The sequence below is a fragment of the Callionymus lyra genome, chromosome 14 (assembly GCF_982586985.1).
Source record: "Callionymus lyra chromosome 14, fCalLyr1.hap1.1, whole genome shotgun sequence".
NCBI lineage: Eukaryota > Metazoa > Chordata > Actinopteri > Syngnathiformes > Callionymidae > Callionymus > Callionymus lyra.
Genome location: NC_141831.1, coordinates 5,570,041 through 5,593,363, shown reverse-complemented (window position 1 = coordinate 5,593,363; position 23,323 = coordinate 5,570,041). Strand labels below are relative to the sequence as shown.

The 23,323-nt window shown below is 37.1% G+C and overlaps 1 protein-coding gene across 4 annotated transcripts in view; it reads right to left on the bottom strand.

The window, feature by feature from the left end:
• trim3b (tripartite motif containing 3b) overlaps window positions 1–22,072 on the bottom strand; it is a 37,487-nt gene extending 15,415 nt beyond the window's left edge. For 2 of the 4 annotated variants that reach the window (XM_087806957.1, XM_087806960.1), the window contains exons 1-2: window positions 9,738–9,887; window positions 443–609 (exon numbers count right to left, since the gene is read on the bottom strand). In XM_087806957.1, coding sequence (XP_087663083.1) covers window positions 443–588 — 146 coding nt within the window. In that variant the 5' untranslated portion in view covers window positions 589–609; window positions 9,738–9,887. Of the gene's footprint in view, window positions 1–442; window positions 610–9,737; window positions 9,888–20,964; window positions 21,078–22,002 lie in introns of those variants that run through there. The other 2 variants (XM_087806959.1, XM_087806958.1) reach the window with 2 other exon arrangements.
• Window positions 22,073–23,323: the final 1,251 nt, after the last annotated feature.

The following is a 23,323-nucleotide window of genomic DNA, read 5'->3' as shown; positions in this document are numbered from 1 at the left end:
TTGACAGAAAATTACATCCGTATTTTTGACTTTGATTTCTAGGATTTCTAGGATTTCTTCATTTCTCTTTGTTCTTGTTCTTATTTTATTTTGATTATTTTTTATGAAAAATTGCTGTATTTGCTGTGGATCATTGGAAAAAAAAACAATTTCCCGAAGGAGACCTCCTGAGGGATCAATACAGTTCCACCTAACCTAACCTAGTAACATTTTAAATTAAAATTAAATCAATTTTTGTCAGATTTTTGAGTAATTATTTTCCCTTTACAATTAATATTTTAAGTCTTTTATACTTTATAGTTCATTAAAATAGATTATACAGTTGGAAATTTTACTTCTGAGTCAAAAAGGTAATTTAAATGTACTTTTAAAATCACCCAATATTAAATGTTAGGTAAAGAATCTCTGGCTGTTCACAGACCAACAGACACAAACATGTTACCTCTCACAGAAGGTGTGCAGACAGGGCAGCACCTTGGGGTTGCGGTAGTGATCCAAACAGATGCTGCAGACCAGGAACTGCTTGTCTATCTGACGCACCACTGGACTGGCACTGCCCGCCTCACGCTTGGCCATTTCAGCCGACATTCAGAGCCGACGGCGACGAACCTGCGGCGAGACAGAGAATCAGTTTCCACGAGCGCTGCAGCCAACGCTTCCCCACAAGAAGTACCAGGAGACAGGAGTCCATTAAAGCTCCTTAACAATTAAGATTGTTTGATAAAAACAGGTTTTAATAGTGAAAGTATTTCATCATCATTTGAAGAATTAATCACAGACGAGAGTAAGTAAGTAAGTAAGTAAGTAAGTAAGTAAGTAAGTAAGTACGTAAGTAAGTAAGTACGTAAGTAAGTAATTAAGTAAGTAAGTAATAGTTATTTGTAAAGCGTCTTTCTAGACCCGGGTCACAAAGCGTTAGTCAAAGCTGGAGGCAAACATTCCACTGAAACATATTCCGTTTCCCTTCAGGGTAAAAAGACATAAATCAAACGACTTTTTTCTTCTTCTTCCAACGACTGACAAATGACACTTAAAAACCAATTTAATGTGAGCAATTATATTTTATTATATTATATTGCCTGTCCTGGATGTAGAAAATAAAAAAAATTCTACTTCATCAAGCCAGTGGATACAAATTAAATCTCTTTATTTACTGTGTATGCGTAATTGTGAGCACATGGCTGCGGTGATTATTGTCTCTGTGCCAATGTGCGTTTGTAGCGTTATGTTCCAAACAGTGACAAATTATATAATATATATAATGTTCACATGTTATCCAAGTAGAGTAAACTATAGCCGGACAAAAAAATGGGGACAGTCCAAAATCCAACTGTGTTAAAGCAAACATTCAAACTGCTTTTCCCTGTTAGATTTGTGTCACTTTTATTTTGTTTGCTTGTCTTTTTGTTTGTCGCTCTATCTTCAGTTTAGTGTAACACAATGTTTCACGAACTAAGAACTTTTTTGTTAAAGTGTTAAAATATTTTTCCTGTTATAAATTGTACAAAAAAAATTGTAAGCCAATTTAAGAGCTCAGTAAATCATAGCTATTGATAACAAAATGTAGTATAGTGTGGTAAAGAAGTGAGTAATTACATGTATGTTAGGAGTAAACATGATAGTATAGATAGAATAAAAAATAAAATGACACAAAAAATGTATAAGCCAATTTAAGAGCTCAGTAAATCATAGCTATTGATAAAAAATGTAATATAGTAAGTTAGTAAGTAAGTCATTTTTATATACAGTATATAGCGCTTTTCCAGACCAGGGTCACAAAACCCTTAAACAATCAAAACAATATTCAATAAAGTATATACTTTAAAGGTCAAGATAACACTGATAACACAGTGTGGTAAAGAAGTGAGTAATTATACTTCTTTTGGGAGTAAACATGATGGAAAACGTATTGATAAAATAAAAAATAAAATGACACAAAAAAACAAAATTATTAAATTTTAAAATACAGCTAAATAGTCGAAATAGTATTTTATTTAAAATAAATCTGATATAAAACAATCTTCTTTTACAATATGTTTTACATATAATTACCATAATTTTAATTTTATTATAATAATAATAATAATAAAAAAAATTAAAGCCCCTTTCTGGGAAGTCAAATAAAATATCCTAATACAATAAAATCTAATAACACAAATAAAAACAGGCAATACAACAAATAAGGTCAGGGTGTAAAAACTAGTCTCCGAGCGAACAGGCAGATGAACGGCCACCTCGGCTCTAATTGGGAAATCCAGTGGATGTAAGGTAAACACAGTCTGCCCGGCAACACGAGCGGTATGAAGCGTGGCCCACTTTCACTTCGGCGCGAGCAGCAGCACATATGGCACGATTAAAGATGCTGGTTTGTCAGGTTCAAGGTTTATGGTCTGTTGAGAAGTTTAAACCTTCACGGTGTGATGCAAACGACTGTGACGCTCAAGATTTCTGCACAACGTCCAGGAATGAGGACGAGATTTTCCACCTGCGCTGTGTTCGCTCATGACTTATTCATGTGACAGACGCTGAAACAAATATGATGGAGGCAGAAACATGTCAGATAATCATCACACGACCCCCCAAACAAACCCCTCACATCTGTCACCGCTGGATCAAACCTCCATCACTCGTGCATCATTGTTCTCAGTCTGATTGAATGTTGACGTGCACGGTTCCGACAGGGAGGTGAAAGGTCAACGAGGAAGTGACACGTCTTTTTTTTCTCACGTTTGTCAGGCCCAAGAACACTGATACACAACATCTGTGACAATGTACGCATATCATGTCTTAATTGTGTGTGTGTGTGTGTGTGTGTGTGTGTGTGTGTGTGTGTGTGTGTGTGTGTATTGGCAGGAATCTGTTGATGCCTCTTGACTGAGTACTTGACTCTGGTGTTGTGATAGTGTAGTAACAAGGATATATATGTGTAGTATTGTCGTGTACTTGACTCTGGTGTTGAGATAGTTTAGTAACAAGTATATATGTGTAGTATTGTCCAGTACTTGACTCTGGTGTTGTGATAGTGTAGTAACAAGTATATATGTGTAGTATTGTCCAGTACTTGACTCTGGTGTTGTGATAGTGTAGTAACAAGTATATATGTGTACTATTGTCCAGTACTTGACTCTGGTGTTGTGATAGTGTAGTAACAAGTATATATGTGTAGTATTGTCCAGTACTTGACTCTGGTGTTGTGATAGTGTAGTAACAAGTATATATGTGTAGTATTGTCCAGTACTTGACTCTGGTGTTGTGATAGTGTAGTAACAAGTATATTTACAGACCACACGACTCTTGATGAAGTCGTAACTGCTTTCATTTGTTTTGAAACCAAAATATGTCCAAACATCAGCTTTAAAAGCTGCTGGAGTCACTGTATCCTCTCGTCCTCAGTCGTCGCCGGGATTTCATTTTCATTTTGCTGCGGATGACGTAATGAATTACTGCTGCCATCAGGCAGCCAGAAGATTAATTGCAACCCAAAAATGAACCAACACTGTTAATATAAAAGTTATTATTTTATTTTATTAGCTTTATTGGAATCGTAACCATTAAACATGATTAAAAAAAAAGAACCTTTACTGTGATACTGTATTGCCTGATACTTGACAATACACAGCCATCTTTTGCGACATTTTCATAAGATAGAAACTCTGGGGAAAATAAATGTAGGCCAAGATAAATGCTTTTGGATCCAGGTTAAGAAACTTTAACTAGAAATTAAAAAATCCAGGCGATGACTGAGGACGAGAGGATACAGTCGACTCCAACAGCTTTTAAAGCTGATGTTTGGACATATTTTGGTTTTGAAAATAAATGAAATCAGTTTGTGAAGAGTCATGAGGTCTGTAAATACTACAGTACTCGACAATACTACACATATATACTTGTTACTACACTATCACAACACCAGAGTCAAGTACTGGACAATACTACACATATATACTTGTTACTACACTATCACAACACCAGAGTCAAGTACTGGACAGTACTACACATATATCCTTGTTCCTACAGTATCACAACACCAGAGTCAAGTACTGGACAATACTACACATATATACTTGTCACTACACTATCACAACACCAGAGTCAAGTACTCGACAATACTACACATATATACTTGTTACTACACTATCACAACACCAGAATCAAGTACTCAACAATACTACACATATATCCTTGTTACTACACTATCACAACACCAGAGTCAAGTACTGGACAATACTACACATATATACTTGTTACTACACTATCACAACACCAGAGTCAAGTACTCGACAATACTACACATATATACTTGTTACTACACTATCACAACACCAGAATCAAGTACTCAACAATACTACACATATATCCTTGTTACTACACTATCACAACACCAGAATCAAGCACTCAACAATACTACATATATATCCTTGTTCCTACAGTATCACAATACCCTTTTAGTTGAACCCGTACTGTGATACTGTATCGCCTGATACTTGACAATACACGGGCATTTTTTGGGACACTTTGATAAGACAGAAACTCTCTGGGGAAAATAAATTTAGGCCCAGATAAATACTTTTGGATTGAAACTTTAACGTCTATAAATTAAAAGATCCTGGCGATGACTGAGGATGAGAGGATACAGTGACTCCAGCAGCTTGTAAAGCTGATGTTTGGACATATTTTGGTTTTGAAAACAAATTAAATCAGTTCGTCAAGAGTCATGTGGTCTGTAAATACTACAACACCAGAGTCAAGTACTCGACGATATATCATCAGATCAGCCACTATACTATTCTAGCGACACACAACATGTCTTAACACACATGAAGATTGTTAAGCTTAAATCCTGACAGGATATTGAGTCGACCCCCCCACTACAGATCCACAGGTGACTGAGGCCACGTCGATAAGGTCTTATCTCTCGTGCGACCACCAGCAGCGTCTCCGTCCATGATAGTCTTACAGCGACGTCACATCTCTGGCTTGTTCTTGCTCCTCTCATCTTGACGGCCGCTTACAACGATTCCATACCCTGTCACTCACGAGGCGCTCATGGTACCTTCAGTCGCAGCCTCTTCTGAACACATCATCGTGATATTGATCCTTCTTTTGAATATTTACTCGATGAAAACATCGTTTCTCGTTTGACTCGTCGTCACCGACTGAAGCTAAGCTCTCATGCGAGCGTTTAGTGATACGAACGCTTCTAAATTGAGACGCATGTTCAGAGGGAAGCGATGATAGTGACGCTATTTTGGGACGGCGGCACTATTTCAGTACAACTGTTACTATTACACATGGTTACATCAGGGAAAGTCACCTTTAACTAGACCAGGACTACCGTATTTTTCGAACGATAAGTCGCAGTTTTTTTCATAGTTTAGCCGGGGGTGCGACTTATACTCTGGAGCGACTTATGTGTGAAATGATTAACACATTATTACCGGTATATCATTTCACATGTTATTTTCACACTAAACCTCAAGAGGGCGCTCTAGGCCTGTGTGGATAATTTCAACGTAGAAGAGGAAGCGCCGCATCTTCTACCTCCAGAGTTAGTTAGTTGTTTAAAAGTGACACGAGGATGAAGATTTCATTTGAGTTATTTGGAGTTACACGGATGGTTTGGTAAACTTGTTAGTTATTTATGCTATAGTTCTCTGAATAACTCTTCATATGTTATGTTAACATACCAGGTTCTCAGTTCATGTAACGTAACGTACAATTATCAGCCTGTTGTTGCCTCTATTCTATTTTTATTTTAAATTGTCTTTCAAGATCACATGTCTGTTCTTGGTGTTGGATTTTATCAAATCAATTTCCCCCAAAAATGCGACTTATACTCCAGTGCGACTTATATATGTTTTTTCATTTTTTATTATGCATTTCATGGCTGGAGCGACTTGTACTCCGGAGCCACTTATAGTCCGGAAAATACGGTAGTAAACTAGAACCACATTGTAAGGACAAGAAAGAGCTGAAGTAAAACAGGCAAAATATGATGAACAAAAACACACTAAACCAGTTAATTATTTGTATGTTATCTTATGTTAAATATATTATATCGAGGGGCGCAGGGCACAGCAAGAAGTTTGCTGGTTCGCTTCCAGGCTGAGCCAACTTTGTGTGGAGTTTGTATGTTCCTCTGTGTTGCGTGGGTTTACTTCAGGCACTCCGGTTTCCTCCCACAGTCCAAAAACATACAGAAGTTGACTGAGAACTTGGGGAAATTGTCCAATTGGTTGTGTCTTTGTGTGCCCTGAGACAGACTGGGGTCCTGTCCAGGGTGTCCCCCGCCTCTCGCCCTATGAAACTGGGATAGGCTCCGGTCTCCCCGCGACCCCCACAAGGGATAAAACGGTAGAAAATGGATGGATGGATGTATTATTTTGAAGTTTAAATCCACAACAAAATGATCAAGTAGAAATGATTAAAGATAAATCCTTAAGCATAGCTCAGACAGTAGAGTGATTGGTTCGTAACAACAACAACAACAAAAAGGCTTCAGTCCAAGCTATGGATTTGATTTTGTTATTTTGTTCTTGAGCAAAATACTTAACCAACATTTTTCCTGATAGTGCATTGCAGCCTACTCCCATCAGTGATTTCTTGAGTGAAGGGGTCAATGGATGACTAAGTGTAAAGCGCTTTACAAGTAAGAAACATCATTTACCAAAATGTTTAAATTTAAACAAGTATAAAATAATAATAAAAACAATTGCAAAATAAAAATTGTTTAAATAGTTTCAACATAAAGCCTAATGAAGCCATTGGATACAATCAAAGGGCCACACTTGGTCCAGGTCTAAACTGACAGAAAATAACCTGAAAATTTAGAGTTTTGTGAGAGAAAGTATGTGACGATGAGGTCAATAACTTTTAGAATCCAGCCTTAAAGAGCTTTAAAATAACAAAAACCTTCTTCAACATATTGTTCCTGTTATAAGTTGTACACAAAGTCTAAGCAAATCATCTACAGGCAGTGGTTCAGCCCCCACAAAAAAACTTGTGCAAGACAATTTATCCCCTCAGTATATCAAAGCTATAACTGTGGTTCAATCTCTTCTGAACAGAATCTCTACGTTAGTTGTTTATAAGTGTGAAGCGTCCCTTGCTCAAGGGCACAATATGAATCCTGTCGCAGCAACATATCAATCCAACAAGTGTCCCAGCACTGGCATGTCCTCCAGTGGACCAGTTCTGGATATAATCCGAGAGTATGCACGTCAGGTAGAGACAACAATATCTCCTTGTCGCCTGAAGGCAAAAACACTTTCAAGCCCGAACCAAACCCAGTCAGCAGTTCAGAGCACAGAACTCAGAACATTATGTCTGAGTGTTTTTCTTTGGTCAACAAGGAAGGAGATGACAGAGTCAACTGGATCAGCTTCTATCGGTGGAGGTGACGACTCTTATCCAGGAGTTCATTAATGAAACAAAGACAACTGTTATTATTGTCACAAAGATTAATTAGAATTGTTTCAATAGAAATGACTCCAGCGAGTGACACATAAAATAAAGACATGATCACAGGACTTGTGGCAAGAATTGGCAAGAATCTGGTAAGACGATACGTATCACGATACAGTATCAACAACACAATGTAATGACATAGTATAGGAACAAATATATATTTGAAGTATTGTCGAGTACTTGACTCTGGTGTTGCAGAGTTTACAGACCACATGACTCTGGACATCTCTGGTCTCAAAACCAATGAAAGTGTTTACGACTTTGTCAAGATATCAGCTTTAAAAGCTGCTGGAGTCGACTGTATCCTCTCGTCCTCAGTCTTCACCGGGATCTCACAGGATTTCTTAAGTTCTCTAGGAGGACGAAATGACTGCTGTGATCTGGTAGAAGTTTATCGCAACACAAAAATGAAAAAACCTGTGAATTTTTTCATGTTAATTGAAATTGAAAATATAATTATTTGAGTTTATACAGTTTATACTTTACTGAAATATTAACCAAAAATAAAATATGATTCGATTTTTTTAACAGTGATATTTAATAGTGATGTTAAATATCGATACAGTAATAAAAAAATATATATATTGCGATATATCAGGTTACTTCTTGATACTTTTTCACACCCTCCTAATAACCACTAACAAAAAGCTGAAACAAAACAGTGAACTCCCATGATGCCTTTCTACACACTGTTCTATATAGTGACGACTGATTAGTCGCTATGGGACATGATTTGACATGTGGAGTTTGCCATTTAATTTAAATATTGTTTAATAAATTAAACAAATGAAAAATAAGATGGCCACTAACTTGAAGATTTTGTTGAATGTGTAATTGTAATTGTTGAACAATAAATGAGATGTACACTGTATTCCGTTGCGTGTAAGAAGAAGGTAGATTGAGTTTAGAGTATCATTCATGGGGAAACATAAATACAGTCTAACAACCACATGTGGATCCTGGACAGGAGCTACACAATTACAGGAAATGACTCGACAGCTTCTTCTTCTACTACCTTTTAACACTGATTGCAACCAGTAACAATATCTCTGACACTTGACATTTCTTTTTACTAATCGAAACAAGTTTTTAAGTTGTGTTTCATCTAGCTTCATCTACGTCACTAAGATTGTGGACGTTGAGGGTGGAAAGTGTCCGTCGATCCTCTATTTTCTGGCCGCACCCTGCTAATTGGGATGCACTTGTGCACTAAAAATATTAAGTGTAAGTGCAGAAGTACAGGGCTGTGTCCCAAATCACATACTTCTCTTAGTGCACTGGCGGTTAGTATGCATCAGGATAGTGTACGTACTAACTAGTAACTAATCCTCCACAGATAGTATGTCTCAAATCAAACTCTGCTGCTACACACTAACAGGAAATGACGCGACAGCTTCTTCTTCTACTACTATTTAACCATGATTTCAACCAGCTGTAGGAACACTATCGCCACCTGCTGGCAGCACGTTTGGTTTGGATCAAGAAATATGAGAAACGAAATATTGGCGAGATATTTACGCCGGTATCAGCACCAAAGACATGTCATCCTACTACTGCTGGCAGAAAATACATCTGTAAGTATATGAATATATATATAATGTATATGACGTATCTTCCGTTTACAAGGTTTACAACGTCACTAAGATGGAGCCGTTTAGTGTAGAAAGTGTCCATCGATTCATACTCAGTTTTGTGGGCATTTTAGTGACAATTTAGTGTGCATGGAGCACTACATTTCACATACTAAGAATTGAGATGCAGTTATGCACTAAAACTACTAAGTCTAAGTACGCAAGTATGTGATTTGAGACACAGCTCAGGACTAACACAAACCAACAAAAAGCCTCAACACTTTACATCACACAAGTCGTTGAGTTGTTGACCTTAATCTGACTTGTTTCGCACAACTTTTTTTTTCTCCCAGTGTAACCCATTGTGTGCGACAGTGCAACACGCTGGGGTGTTAACGCACACTGCGCTCATTCACGGCGGGCTTTAGCCGACACAAAAAAGCAACAGTTTTCTTTGTCCTGCCCTGACGCCTCATGTGCGAGCGAGGATGCGGGAGCTGAAGAGGGATCGTAACGTTCTTATTACCTCATGTAAGGGGGAGGAGTCGACAAGTGTTATTATTGTTCAAGAATAGATTCCGCAGAGAGGATCAGGTGTGCAGATGGAACGTGACACAAACAAACACACTCGCCAACGTAAGTGTTGACAAAGTTAAAACATTGTTTGTCGATCGGGAAAAAGCCAGAAGAACCACCTACTGTCACTTTTGCTACCAGGACCAGAGCAGAACAAAACTCCATGTCTGGGGTCGGAGTTCACACGCCCACTTCCCTTCTGGAAAACAGAGTCCTTTCCTTTCCCCCTCGTCTTGCTTTTCCTCTCGGCTCCCGACGCACAGTGAGGACGAGCCGAGCGGGGATGACAACAGAGGGTGGGATCGCACATTAAAAAAGTCCCTCCTACTGTCAGCGCTGTTTACAAGCACGAGTCGACCGCGGACCCTCCTATCGGGCGACGTGATTGGCCGCAGCGCTCGGAGGCAGCAGGAATGAAGGATTGCGTCATGGACCAACAATCCAGCTGGTCGGAGGGAGAGAGAGAGAGAGAGAGAGCGAGAGAGAGAGGGAGAGAGAGGGAGGACGGGATTGAAAAAGAAAGTCTGCCGTGACAGTTCAACTTGATGAGAATCCTAATTAGAATATTAAAGTTTTCCTCAACATCATTACCAAGTGTATGGATTAGTCATGTCGAGGCCAAACGTAGATTATGACTCTTAAATTCATGTAAATAAAGGTTTAATCTTAATCTGTGGAGTGGGACGTGACGACCCCCCCATGCCCCCCCTCACCCCTCGTAAAAAAAAAAAACCAAAAACTAAAAAAAACAGTTAATCTGCAGGGATTGAGTTCAGTCATGTTTCCTGTCTTTCACTCCCACGCTCACCTTTTTTAAATTCACATCATCCTCTAACTGTGCAAACTGTTTTGGCTGCAGCAGGAAGTAAAAGATTAGAGGATGAAAATAGGCGAAAACATCATGTTGATGTTGTGGGTTTGGTCGCAAACTAATATAACGTAATTTAAAATCTAAATTAAGTTAAATGAAGTGACAAGGACAAAAGAAAGTTGAATTATGAATTGAATAACATTGTGGAAATACTTTATTTGATTCAATAGGATGTGGTTTAATTTAATATACAATTGATTGAAAGAAAATTGGGCAGATGAAAAGAAGGAAAACGTTATAGTTGAACTACTTAAGAAATAATTAAAAAACAAATAGAAATTAAATGTTTTTGAGGTGAAAACGTTTCTATATATTTATAGTTTTTCCATCAGGCTGTGGAAACAAGTTTGTTAGCCACACTTTACCTCCGTCTAGAATTAGCTTTAGTTAATTCTAAAGTGTTGCTTTGTCTGGTTCTTTTTAGAGGTGTGAGAAAATACTGTACATAGATATATTGCAATATATTATTTTACAATACTGTGTCCATATTAAACAACAATGTACCTGTGTCCTACTTCTTTTATGGTTTTGTAATTCAATGAAATGTCTATAAAATGAAATTAACTTGCAAATATTCACAGCATTTTTAATGTGGTGTTGCATGAAATGTCGGGCACAAGATGGAAGCAGTCGTAACATCTGCAGCGAAAGGACCAATGAAATCCTGCATGGTCCCGGTGATGACTGAGGACAAGAGGATACAGAGGTCGCTTTTAAAGCTGATGTCTGTTCATATTTTGGTTTAAAAAACAAATGAAAGCAGTTACGACTTCGTCAAGAGTCATGAGGTCTGTAAATTCCGCGACATCAGAGTCAAGTACTGGACAATACTACACATATATCCTTGTTACTACACTATCACAACATCAGAGTCAAGTACTGGACAATACTACAAATAATCTATTTGTTACTACAGTATCACTATATATTGTATTGTCGTCCCTGTATCGTGATTTGTATCGTGTCATATTCTCGACAATACACATTCCTAGAAGCGCTCTGAACTTGTTACATTCACAAAGATCCCACAACCCTGGTGATGACTGAGGACAAGAGGATACAGTGACTCCAGCAGCTTTTAAAGCTGATGTTTGGACATATTTTGGTTTGAAAACAAATGAAAGCAGTTACGACTCGTCAAGAGTCATGTGGTCTTTAAATTCTGCAACACCAGAGTCAAGTACTGGACAATACTACACATATATCCTTGTTACTACACTATCACAACACCAGAGTCAAGTACTGGACAATACTACACATATATACTTGTTACTACACTATCACAACACCAGAGTCAAGTACTGGACAATACTACACATATATACTTGTTACTACACTATCACAGCACCAGAGTCAAGCACTCGACAATACTACAAATATATCATTACAGTACCACAACATATCGTATCGTTGCCCCTATATACGTATAATCAGATTCTTGCCAATACAAACACATACAGATGTTGTGTATCACTGTGCAGTTTTGGGCCTGACAAACTTGAAAACGAGAAAAAGACATGTCATTTCGGACAATACTACAAATATATCCTTGTTCTTACAGTATTACTATATATTGTATCTTGATACTGTAGGCATCACAAAACAGTATCAGTATCAGGATACAGGGATACTGTACTGATGTCTACAGTATCACGATACGGACCCGATTGATATCCATTCTGTATACACTTTTGAGTTTTTTCTTTTTTTATTGAATGACAAAAACTAGGATTAGTTTGTGTTGCTTTGTCTAGTGGTTACAAAAGTAACTTCACACATTTATATCTTCTTAAAGGCTTAAGTAGTGTGTTTTCTCAGTACTGTAAGATATTGTATTACTGCGTTCTTCTTCATAAACGCTCCGCACCAGGACGCCGTCTTCCTCCGGTCCTGTCAGATTGAATTTATTCTTGTATTTGACGTCAACTACTCTCACATGTGGTGACGATAGAGAGTTTAAAAATGTATTTTTAGATCCAGTTGTGGTTTAACTAAAGTGGTTCAGTTTGGTGGAGAAAAAAGAGACTAATCTTTTCCCTCAAACACACAAACACTGAAGAACAGAGTGTAAAAAAAAAAGGCTGTTGTGTAACAGAGCATCAACCTCAAGATCCTCAGGCCATCACATTGGTGTCCATACATTTGCTCTATTTGCTCTCTCTAACACACACACACACACACACACACACACACACACACACATGCACTCGACACACACACACACACACATGCACACAGAGTCAGCTGTTTCAGACTCTACACACTGTGAATTCTTTAGGTTACAAGGCTACAGTGAAGCCCGGACCCTCGTCGTGGAGCTCCACGTCTCTAAGCCTCTACATACATTCACGTCTATATATAGAGCCATCAGATCTCATCTTCCTCACATCACGAGCTCGTCCACTCAGCTGCACACGGAAGAAGAAGAAAAAAGAATCAAATCCTCAGATGACCAGCGATGATGAAGAAAACCCAGAGACATGAGCATCAGTAGAGCCATGTTTTAAAACTTATGAGGAACAGAGATGACAGGTTAAGAATTGATGTCTTGAGGTAATGATGATATTTATATTATTTTATTGCATTAACTGAGGACTAGAGGATACAGTGATGACTGAGGACGAGAGGATACAGTGATGACTGAGGACGAGAGGATACAGTGATGACTGAGGACGAGAGGAAACAGTGATGAATGAAGACGAGAGGATACAGTGATGACTGAGGACGAGAGGATACAGTGATGACTGAGGACGAGAGGATACAGTGATGACTGAGGACGAGAGGATACAGGGATGAATGAGGATGAGAGGATACAGTGATGAATGAGAACGAGAAGATACAGTGGTGACTGAGGACGAGAGGAAACAATGATGAATGAAGACGAGTGGATACAGTGATGAATGAGGATGAGAGGATACAGTGATGACTGAGGACGAGAGGATACAGTGATGACTGAGGACAAGAGGATACAGTGATGACTGAGGACGAGAGGATACAGTGATGACTGAGGACGAGAGGAAACTGTGATGAATGAAGACGAGAGGAAACAATGATGACTGAGGACAAGAGGATACAGTGATGACTGAGGACGAGAGGAAACAGTGATGACTGAGGACGAGAGGATACAGTGATGACTGAGGACGAGAGGATACAGGGATGAATGAGGATGAGAGGATACAGTGATGAATGAGAACGAGAAGATACAGTGGTGACTGGGGACGAGAAGAAACAGTGATGAATGAAGACGAGAGGATACAGTGATGAATGAGGATGAGAGGATACAGTGATGACTGAGGACGAGAGGATACAGTGATGACTGAGGACGAGAGGATACAGTGATGACTGAGGACGAGAGGATACAGTGATGACTGAGGACGAGAGGAAACTGTGAAGAATGAAGACGAGAGGAAACAATGATGACTGAGGACAAGAGGATACAGTGATGACTGAGGACAAGAGGATACAGTGATGACTGAGGACGGGAGGATACAGTGATGACTGAGGACGAGAGGAAACAGTGATGACTGAGGACGAGAGGATACAGTGATGAATGAGGAAACAGTGATGAATGAAGACGAGAGGAAACAGTAATGAATGAAGACGAGAGGATACAGTGATGACTGAGGATGAGAGGATACAGTGATGAATGAAGACGAGAGGATACAGTGAAGACTGAGGACAAGAGGAAACAGTGATGACTGAGGACGAGAGGATACAGTGATGAATGAAGACGAGAGGAAACAGTGATGACTGAGGACGAGAGGATACAGTGATGAATGAAGACGAGAGGAAACAGTGATGACTGAGGACGAGAGGATACAGTGATGAATGAAGACGAGAGGATACAGTGATGAATGAGGACGAGAGGAAACAGTGATTAATGAAGATGAGATGAAATAGTGATGACTGAGGACGAGAGGAAACAGTGATGACTGAGGACGAGAGGATACAGTGATGACTGAGGACGAGAGGAAACAGTGATGACTGAGGACGAGAGGATACAGTGATGACTGAGGACGAAAGGAAACAATGATGACTGAGGACGAAAGGAAACAATGATGACTGAGGACGAAAGGAAACAATGATGACTGAGGACGAGAGGATACAGTGACTCCAGCAGCTTTTAAAGCTGATGTTTGGACATATTTTGGTTTTGTAAACAAATGAAAGCAGTTACGACTTCGTCAAGAGTCATGTGGTCTGTAAATACTACAACACCAGAGTCAAGTACTCGACAATACCACACATATATCGCAACATATTATCGTATTGTCGGGATACGTATCGTATCAACAGACTCTTGACAGTACACAACTCTAATCTTGTATCACATTATAAAAAGACAAACTAAATAAATGAAAAAATAGCTCAACAATAATGTCTTTTTTTTCCATTATTATTATTCTCATGTTCGCTAATGCATGCTAAGAGTTTCTGTAAAGCGAAAACAGAGGTCAGTCAAAGGTGAAACTATTCCGAGAGCATCAATCCTCACATCTCCTGGTGCAGATCACCTCAGCCGGAGAAGAGCATGTGTCGGAGCGAGAGCCGAGCAGCAGATCCCTAAATAATTTGTTCCTTTAAATAGCAGCGAGTCGAGTCGCTCCAGCGACCGGACACGACAACAGAGCCTCCTGCGCTGATGTTTGTCTGACCTTAACCGCTTCATGCAACAACTCAACGATAACTCATCACGTTTATTACATAAAGTGGATTCTTTTGGATCCACAACTCCCAGAATTTGGAGCAGAAACATCCAGTTTTTCTTTCAACTCGTTCCTTTGCTTTTCTTTTCACCATCATATCGACAGAGATGTGTAAAAAAAACAACCACCACACGTGTCAATCATCCGGATGACAAATGACGAGAGAATCTCTTCACTGTCCTCTCACAGCTGACTGACTGACAGAAGCCGAAGCTAAAATTATCACCCGGAGCGGAATGTGTCACCGGAACCGCCTGCATCAACGTTAGTGCACGTCTGGAATACACGTGCACACACGTGCAACTACACACCACCGGCTCTGATGATGTTGTGTGTTTTCTGCTGTTACAGGATTGATACGTGGCTGAAGACGTAAATAACCACAAATATTTCACACCTATTGGTTTGAATTGGAGCTCGACAGGAGTGACATGAGACGCCAAAGGATTTCAACTGCAAATTAAAATCTTATTTATCATTTGTAAAAGGTCTAAATTATTTTCTTTTATATATAATTGTGAAAATACAAGATTTGCTATTTAATATTGACATTTTACAAGTTAAAAAAATGTTTTTTATATTCTGAACTATGATCAATAAACCATCATAGAGATTAATATGAATTCATTTACTAATTTCATTTCTGAACATATAAAATTTAGTTATTATTTACAAAATAAATGAATAAAAATGAAGCCAAATTAAAAGAAAACTTAAACAAACTACTACTATAAGTAGGAAGAATATATACATATATATTTTTCAAAACCTTTTCAAGATAATTCTACACAAATACTAACAAAAATAAATTATATATGAGCAATATATAACAAATATATCATGTTGTATTATTTACTTTGTACAATATTGCATCACAAATTATAATTTAAAGGCATATACAAGGCATATATAAATACATAAAATATAAATTATTCTCACTAAAATATACCATATACTCATTAAATTACAATAAATCTATCAACACTATTTTTATGTAGATTTAAATATAAACAGATAATATAAATCAATTCAATATAATACTATACAAGATATTTTAAAGCCATCGCCCACAAAATTCAAGGTTATCTATATTTTGGAAATTAATATAAATGTAATTATATAATAGTAAAAAAAATGTTATTTGTTTTACAACAAAAAACATCATAAACTGTCAATATACATAAAATCTAAGAAGCTACAACCAAAACACAACAACTATTATTAATTTTTTAGCATGAAAATAATGGTAAAGTGTATTTTTCGTGACAAATCGTTCGGTCTGACTGACTGAACATCATCTTTGGAAACACAAAAATACAAGGCTTAGTTTTTATTTATTCATTTCCTAATAAATCTGGATTAGAGAAATGTGCTACGTTTGTTCATTTGTAAATAAACTGAAACTAATCTGCGTTCTGGATTCAAAGCTCAGCGATCGCTCATGTCTGGGCGAAACGAACACAAGAAAAGCTGCTTCACTGAACGAGAGGTTCGTTGCATCACAAACGTTCACGCCATCAATGAGTGATTCATTGAACACATGAAGAAGAAAAAGGTCTCGGCGTGTTTCATTTGCATCACACGCTGAAACGCCGGTTCAATTACACGCCAGTTACACGCTAAACACTTCCTCGTGTCGACCTTCACTTCACGGCTCACTGTGGATCATTTAAGAGAAGGTCAGACTTGATTAGAAGCTTAAATAAGACAAAAAAGCCCTTTTATTAACAAATGTTTACACGATTCTGAAGTGACGTCGTGAAGTCTGACGTCTGTTATGATTCTGTTGAACAACCTTTATTGTCACCTGCTGCACCACAGAGAGTTATTTATAATAACTTTAATAATGGAACGACACTGTGTGTCTTAATAATTCAACTAAAATAATTAATAAAGTTGATCTATCCATCCATCAACTATCTATTTGTCTATTGTCTGTCCGTCTATTGTCCGTCCATCCATCAATCTATCTATCAACTATCTATCCGTCTATTGTCCGTCCATCCATCCATCCATCAACTATCTATCTGTCTATTGTCCGTCCATCCATTCATCCATCATCTATCCGTCTATTGTCCATCCATCAATCTATCCATCCATCCATCCATCATCTATTGTCCATCCATCTATCTATCCATCCATCCATCCTCCATCCATCAACTATCTATCTGTCTATTGTCCATCCATCCATCTATCTATCCATCCATCCATCCATCCATCATCTATATGTCTATTATCCATCCATCCATCCATCCATCCATTCATCCATCATCTATATGTCTATTATCCATCCATCCATCCATCCATCCATCCACTATCTATCCATCTATTGTCTATCCATCCATCCATCCATCCATCCATCTATTTATTTATCTATCCATCCATCTATCCATCTATCCTTGTATCTATGAATGTCGTATTTTCTTTAAATACATGATGATTATACATATTTTAACACCAAATATCTGCTGAAATAAACATTATTTTGATTATAATAATGCAATTATCGTTAAATTAGTTTTTTAGTTCATCTTTTGTAAGCTTTATGAAATTAATACATTGTTTGAAAATAAGTATTCTTAATTTGTTCTTACTGTATCTTTTTGTTTTATTAACTAAATAATTAGTTGATAATGATATACAAGTAACAACGTTTGCAACACTTAAATACATATAAAGACAATATTTTTGTTTAGTTTCTATTTAAACTAGTTTCTAATTAACTTTTCCATATTTTAGCTTCATGATATAGATGATTAAATATGTGCATCAACAAAAAATACTATCCAGAGTCACATATAACAATGTATCAGAGGTTAAAATTAAGAATCAATATCAGCTCTAAATGATTCACCCACGAACATTAATTTAATCTATTTCGCAAGGTCATCATTTCCTCACACATTTTGAAATCTAAAGTTAAAAACAGCAATATCTAAAATGATGAATTAAAAATGAGTATCTTCCAGTATAATAGTAACAAACAATACTTGGTCACAATCATCATTTCATGAAGCATCTCACAACAACAGTGGCGTTTGACCAGATCATTTTCACCGGCAGCTCCTGCTTCTCCAGAGACATTCCTATCATGCCAACTGGACATTCCAACCTCTGCTCTCGCCACAGCGAGCTCGGCTCAGACCAACCATTCCAGGATCTCGTCCTTCTGTGACTCTCAACCTGACACAACATCCACTTACTCGTCACTAATGATGGCTTCACTGTCAGACCGTTCCAAACATACGCAGGAGGTTCTATAAACACCTCAATCCTTCATCGGGAATGAAGACTGCAGGCCCAGAAAGTATTTTAAGGTACCTTTAAAGTACTGAAACTGTGTTCAAAGTATTACAACATTTTCAAAAACAACATAAATAACAACCAGCATGATGTTCTGGATGTTCTTGAAAACACATCAAAGTACCTTTAAAGTACCTTTAAAATATTGAAACTGTGTCCAAAATATTATAACATTTTCAAAAACGGCATAAATCACAACCAACATGATGTTCTGGATGTTCTTGAAAACACATCGTTCAAAAGCTGAATATGAGTAAATACGAGTGGAGTTAAACGATATAAATACACTGGTATTTCACTATAGTTTTTTTCACAGTACTGTATCAGTATTCAGCAACATCTATTGTTTTTCTTCTTAATCATATTTCATTTTTTATCATAGTTGTGGTTTATATTTAAATAAAGTGCGTATATGTAAAATATAATTATATTTTTTTACAATTAATATTAATATATACAAAGGGTTTGTTCCTTTTTGTGTTGAAATTAAACTCCCTGCCACTAGATGGCAGCAGACATTACGTCCGGCGATAACTGAGGACGAGAGGATACAGTGACTCCAGCAGCTTTTAAAGCTGACAAATTTTGGTTTGAAAACAAATGAAAGCAGTTACGACTTTGTCGTTCCTTTTCCCTACAGTATCACAATACACTGTTGCGTTGAAACTGTACTGTGATACTGTATTACCTGATACATGACAACACACAGCCATATTTTGCGACACTTTCATAAGACAGAAACTTTCAGGGGAAAATAAATTTAGGTCCAGGAAAATGCTTTTGCACTGATCCAGGTTAAGAAACTTTAAACTCTAGAAATTGAAAGATCCAGGTATTGACTGAGGACGAGAGGATACAGTGAGTCCAGCCGCTTTTAAAGCTGATGTTTGGACATATTTTGGTTTAAAAAAAAAATGTTACAGTTACGACTTCGTCAAGAGTCATGTGGTCTGTAAATACTACAACACCAGAGTTAAGTACTCGACAATACTACACATATATACTTGTTACTACACTATCGCAATTTATCGTATTGTTTTCCCTGTTTAATGATACGTATCTTATCAACAGATTCTTGCCAATACACACCTCAAGTTAATATATTAGAAAATAATGTATTCAAGACCAACTGTAACATGTTTATGTTTGGAAATATAATAATATGTACTTTTGTTTCTCTGAAACACATTAAACATGAATGTTTAGTTTGGAGGTCAAGAACTAAAAAGAATATTGAACAAAACGTCAAAATAAAAAGGGTTTTCAAAGAAATAGAATTCAGCTCAATATAACTGAAGGGGAATGAAAATGCTGGTACACGACATGGTTCAAAATAATGAAGTCATGAAACAAAAATACTTGAAGTACTCCTATTTGTTTACTTGGTGCTTTAAGAAAAACGTGGTTATTTTTGTACATCATCAGTTAAAAGGGTTTGCTTTGACTTCAGGAGGAACATCGGCTTCTAAAGCTGCTGCAGTCCACTGTATCCTCTCGTCCTCAGTCATCACCGTGATCTCATGGCATTTAAATACACGCACACATGTGGCCCAGATACTGCACTTTTTATTAATATATTGTCAATATAAATCAATAGAAGAACTAGGCACAAAATATAAATGCTGTTATTTATTTTTTTAAAAACACTAATTTTTTAGAAGAAAATAGTCAAAAAAAGGGCAAATGAAAACAATGTTAAGTTTGAAAACATGTTTAACAGCTTATGAGTAATCTTAATACACATCCAGAATACTAAAAAACTATTCCAAACAGCTGAGGAAGTACGTGAAAGAAGCAGCTCTACTCTGAGTCTCTGACAGAAGCTTTAACTAGTTGAAATAATAAGTAAGCAAGTAAGTAAGTAAGTGAGTTTTATTTGTATAGCGCTTTTCCAGACCAGGGTCACAAAGCGCTTAAACAATCAAAACAATATTCAATAAAGTACATACTTTAAAGGTCAAGATAAAACTGAGAACACAACAGGAGTTCCAGAAAATCAAGGAAAAGCCTGAACAAATACAAACGTCTTAAGATGTTTCTTAAAGGAGTCAGTAGACACACTAACTCAAAAAGTTAGACATCCATCTACAAACAATCATCTGGACCTTTCCAGAGCAAATCAAATCCATTCAAAATGTGAAAAGTTCCTCATATGTTGTCGTTCTAATCAAAGGTTTTCTCCGCTTACTCAACAAAAAACGCTGCATCGAGCGTCTCCTGGATCCTCAGGATCCTTCCAACGTCCACAAACATCACCAACGTTAGGAAATCCCTCCGATAACGTACGATGTTCAACCCGCGTCATGTCCTGCTATCTCGGCACGAGCCGCCTGCGTCCCCGGCTGGCTGGGACGGCGAGAGTAGATGAGGACATCTACACGCTCTTTACGGAGAAGGGTGTGCGATGACGACAAAACGACAAAAAAAAAACTGCTCCTTCAAAACCAGAAGATGACGATGAGCTACTCACGGCTAAAATCTTTCATCCGATTTTTTAAAAATATCCCGTGTCGCCTCCTGCGGGGAGAGAGAATCCATCCACGGAACGTGACATCATCCAGAGACGCTCACGGGAAGGAGTGTGTGATCAGGCTTTTAAAAAACCCATGTGTGCGTCCGGTGGGAGCAGGGCGAGCGACTGAGGAGGGGAGGGAGAGAGAGAGAGGGATCGTACTCGCTCACTGGCTTAGGTTAGTGGGAGGGAGTTTGTGCGTCCAATGGTGTGCGGCGGGAAAAAAGTGATGACAACCGAGACATTTATTAACACATCCTCGCACACGTTTGTTAAGTCACTACTTGGAAGAGGAATCCCAAGAACTCGACACTGATTTCTACACAATTTCTTTACACAAAAAAAAGGGATTTATGTTGTCATCGAGGCCACGGTGTGTGTGTGGTTGTGTAGATGCACGAGTGCACACTTTAAGTGAGTACGTAGAAGGGGGCGGAGCTTAAAGTATCGTCGTTGGATTTTTTTTGCTGCGGGAGCACCATGTTGCCATGGCGACTGCATCCAGTGCAGACGAGCATGCAGATGAATCGCTCTCTTCTTCTCTGAGTTCGAGCATCACAAGAGAACATTTGGTGTTTTTTTTGTTTTGTGACCTGAGAATGTTAATAAAAAAAAAACTCTCGCAGCAGGTGAAGTAAAAAAAAGCCTCCAGGTGCAGACGCTCGACTCAGCATCCGGACGCTCTGACGGAGGAGCGTTATTTTAGGCCGGATGAGTCAGAAGAGAAGAAGATGCTAATAAACGTATTCATGTCGATTACAGCGTCACAGTCAGCAAATTATATATAATGTTTTTTAGGTATTTATGATTCATATTTCTTTAATTATTGGAGATTTATTGTGATTTCATGTTAAAAAAAGTTTCCAAATTGAAATAAAATGTAGTTTTTTTCCCCCTTTTGTAAACATAAAATGAGTAAAGATCAGTTTATATAAATCCACTTTACACTGGACTTGGTTACACATGATTTTAAGAAATGAATTATCAAACACTCACCTTTCCATTTTGCCCACGACTGGATGGTTAATAATTAAGTCGAGAAGGTATTCGTCCCAGATTCCACGATCGCGCCGCTTCGTCTTCTTGCCTGGAAATAACAGAAATCTCATCAATTAATCTGTATTTTAATGTTGGTACATTTTATGTTTATATTTGATGACCTCTGGGAGACATTTACTAAACTATTTAAAAGCCTATACTATAATTCATTTAATATATAAGATTATTATATTTGCTTATAACTGATTTTGCAAGTGATTAAAAAAGTATGTCTCGTGCTCAGTTGATGTGTTGATAAAATGATGAAAGAGTTAGAAATAGAATAAATTGCACCCCCTAGAGGACAAATGGAAACATTACTACAGACAGGTGAATTTACTAACTAAATACATTTGTATTTACATTATTATATGTATTTTAAAAACTTCCTTCAGCAGGAAAAGTGTAAATAATTGTGATTGCAGACTTATTAGAGTTTCATAATATAATATAAGTATATACATGAAAGTATACGAGTACAAAAGTACTACTAATAATAATCGTAATATGTATGTATTTATGAATATTTGTATAACACTTTCAATTTATTTGGAGTTGCATAAGTGAGAAAAAAAAACTACAAATACAATACCTTTTTTATTCGCAAATTGTGCTTAATAACATACCCTTTTTTATATTCATATTATTATTATATTTTTGAAAATACTCTTTTTGACAACGTGCGTAACAAACATCAATAAAACACGTTATATTTATTATTATTTTTACGATTAAAAGTATTGACACTTCATCTGCCATTTTATGTTAATAATATAAATGGATTTTTTTATAAAATGAATAAATACAAGCAGTAGATAAATAAATATAAGCAGTATATATACATATATATAATAAAAGCTACACCTGAGCTAGCTGTGGAGTTAGCAAGCATTTTTTTTAGCACAACACGTCCTCAAATGTATCACTTTAGCCTGAATAAAGACGATAAATCGCTTAAAAATGATCGTCAGAAATAAGATGAACTGATAAAATACTTACTCAACATTATTGTCATGAAGGAAAACGACTCGTTATATCGATATCATGCTAGTTAGCAGCAGCTAACTTAGTTAGCATCACTCGGAAGTCAAACCAGGGAAGGAATCGAACTGTCAACGTAAATAACGTCATACATAAAACTTTTAAAAAGTGCTAAATCATTTTAGCACTTTTATATATTATTTATATATTATTTATTTTCATTATTTATCTTATTATTTATATTAAAATTATAAATTATTATTATTATAAAAAATATTTAGCACTTTTGAAAAGTTTT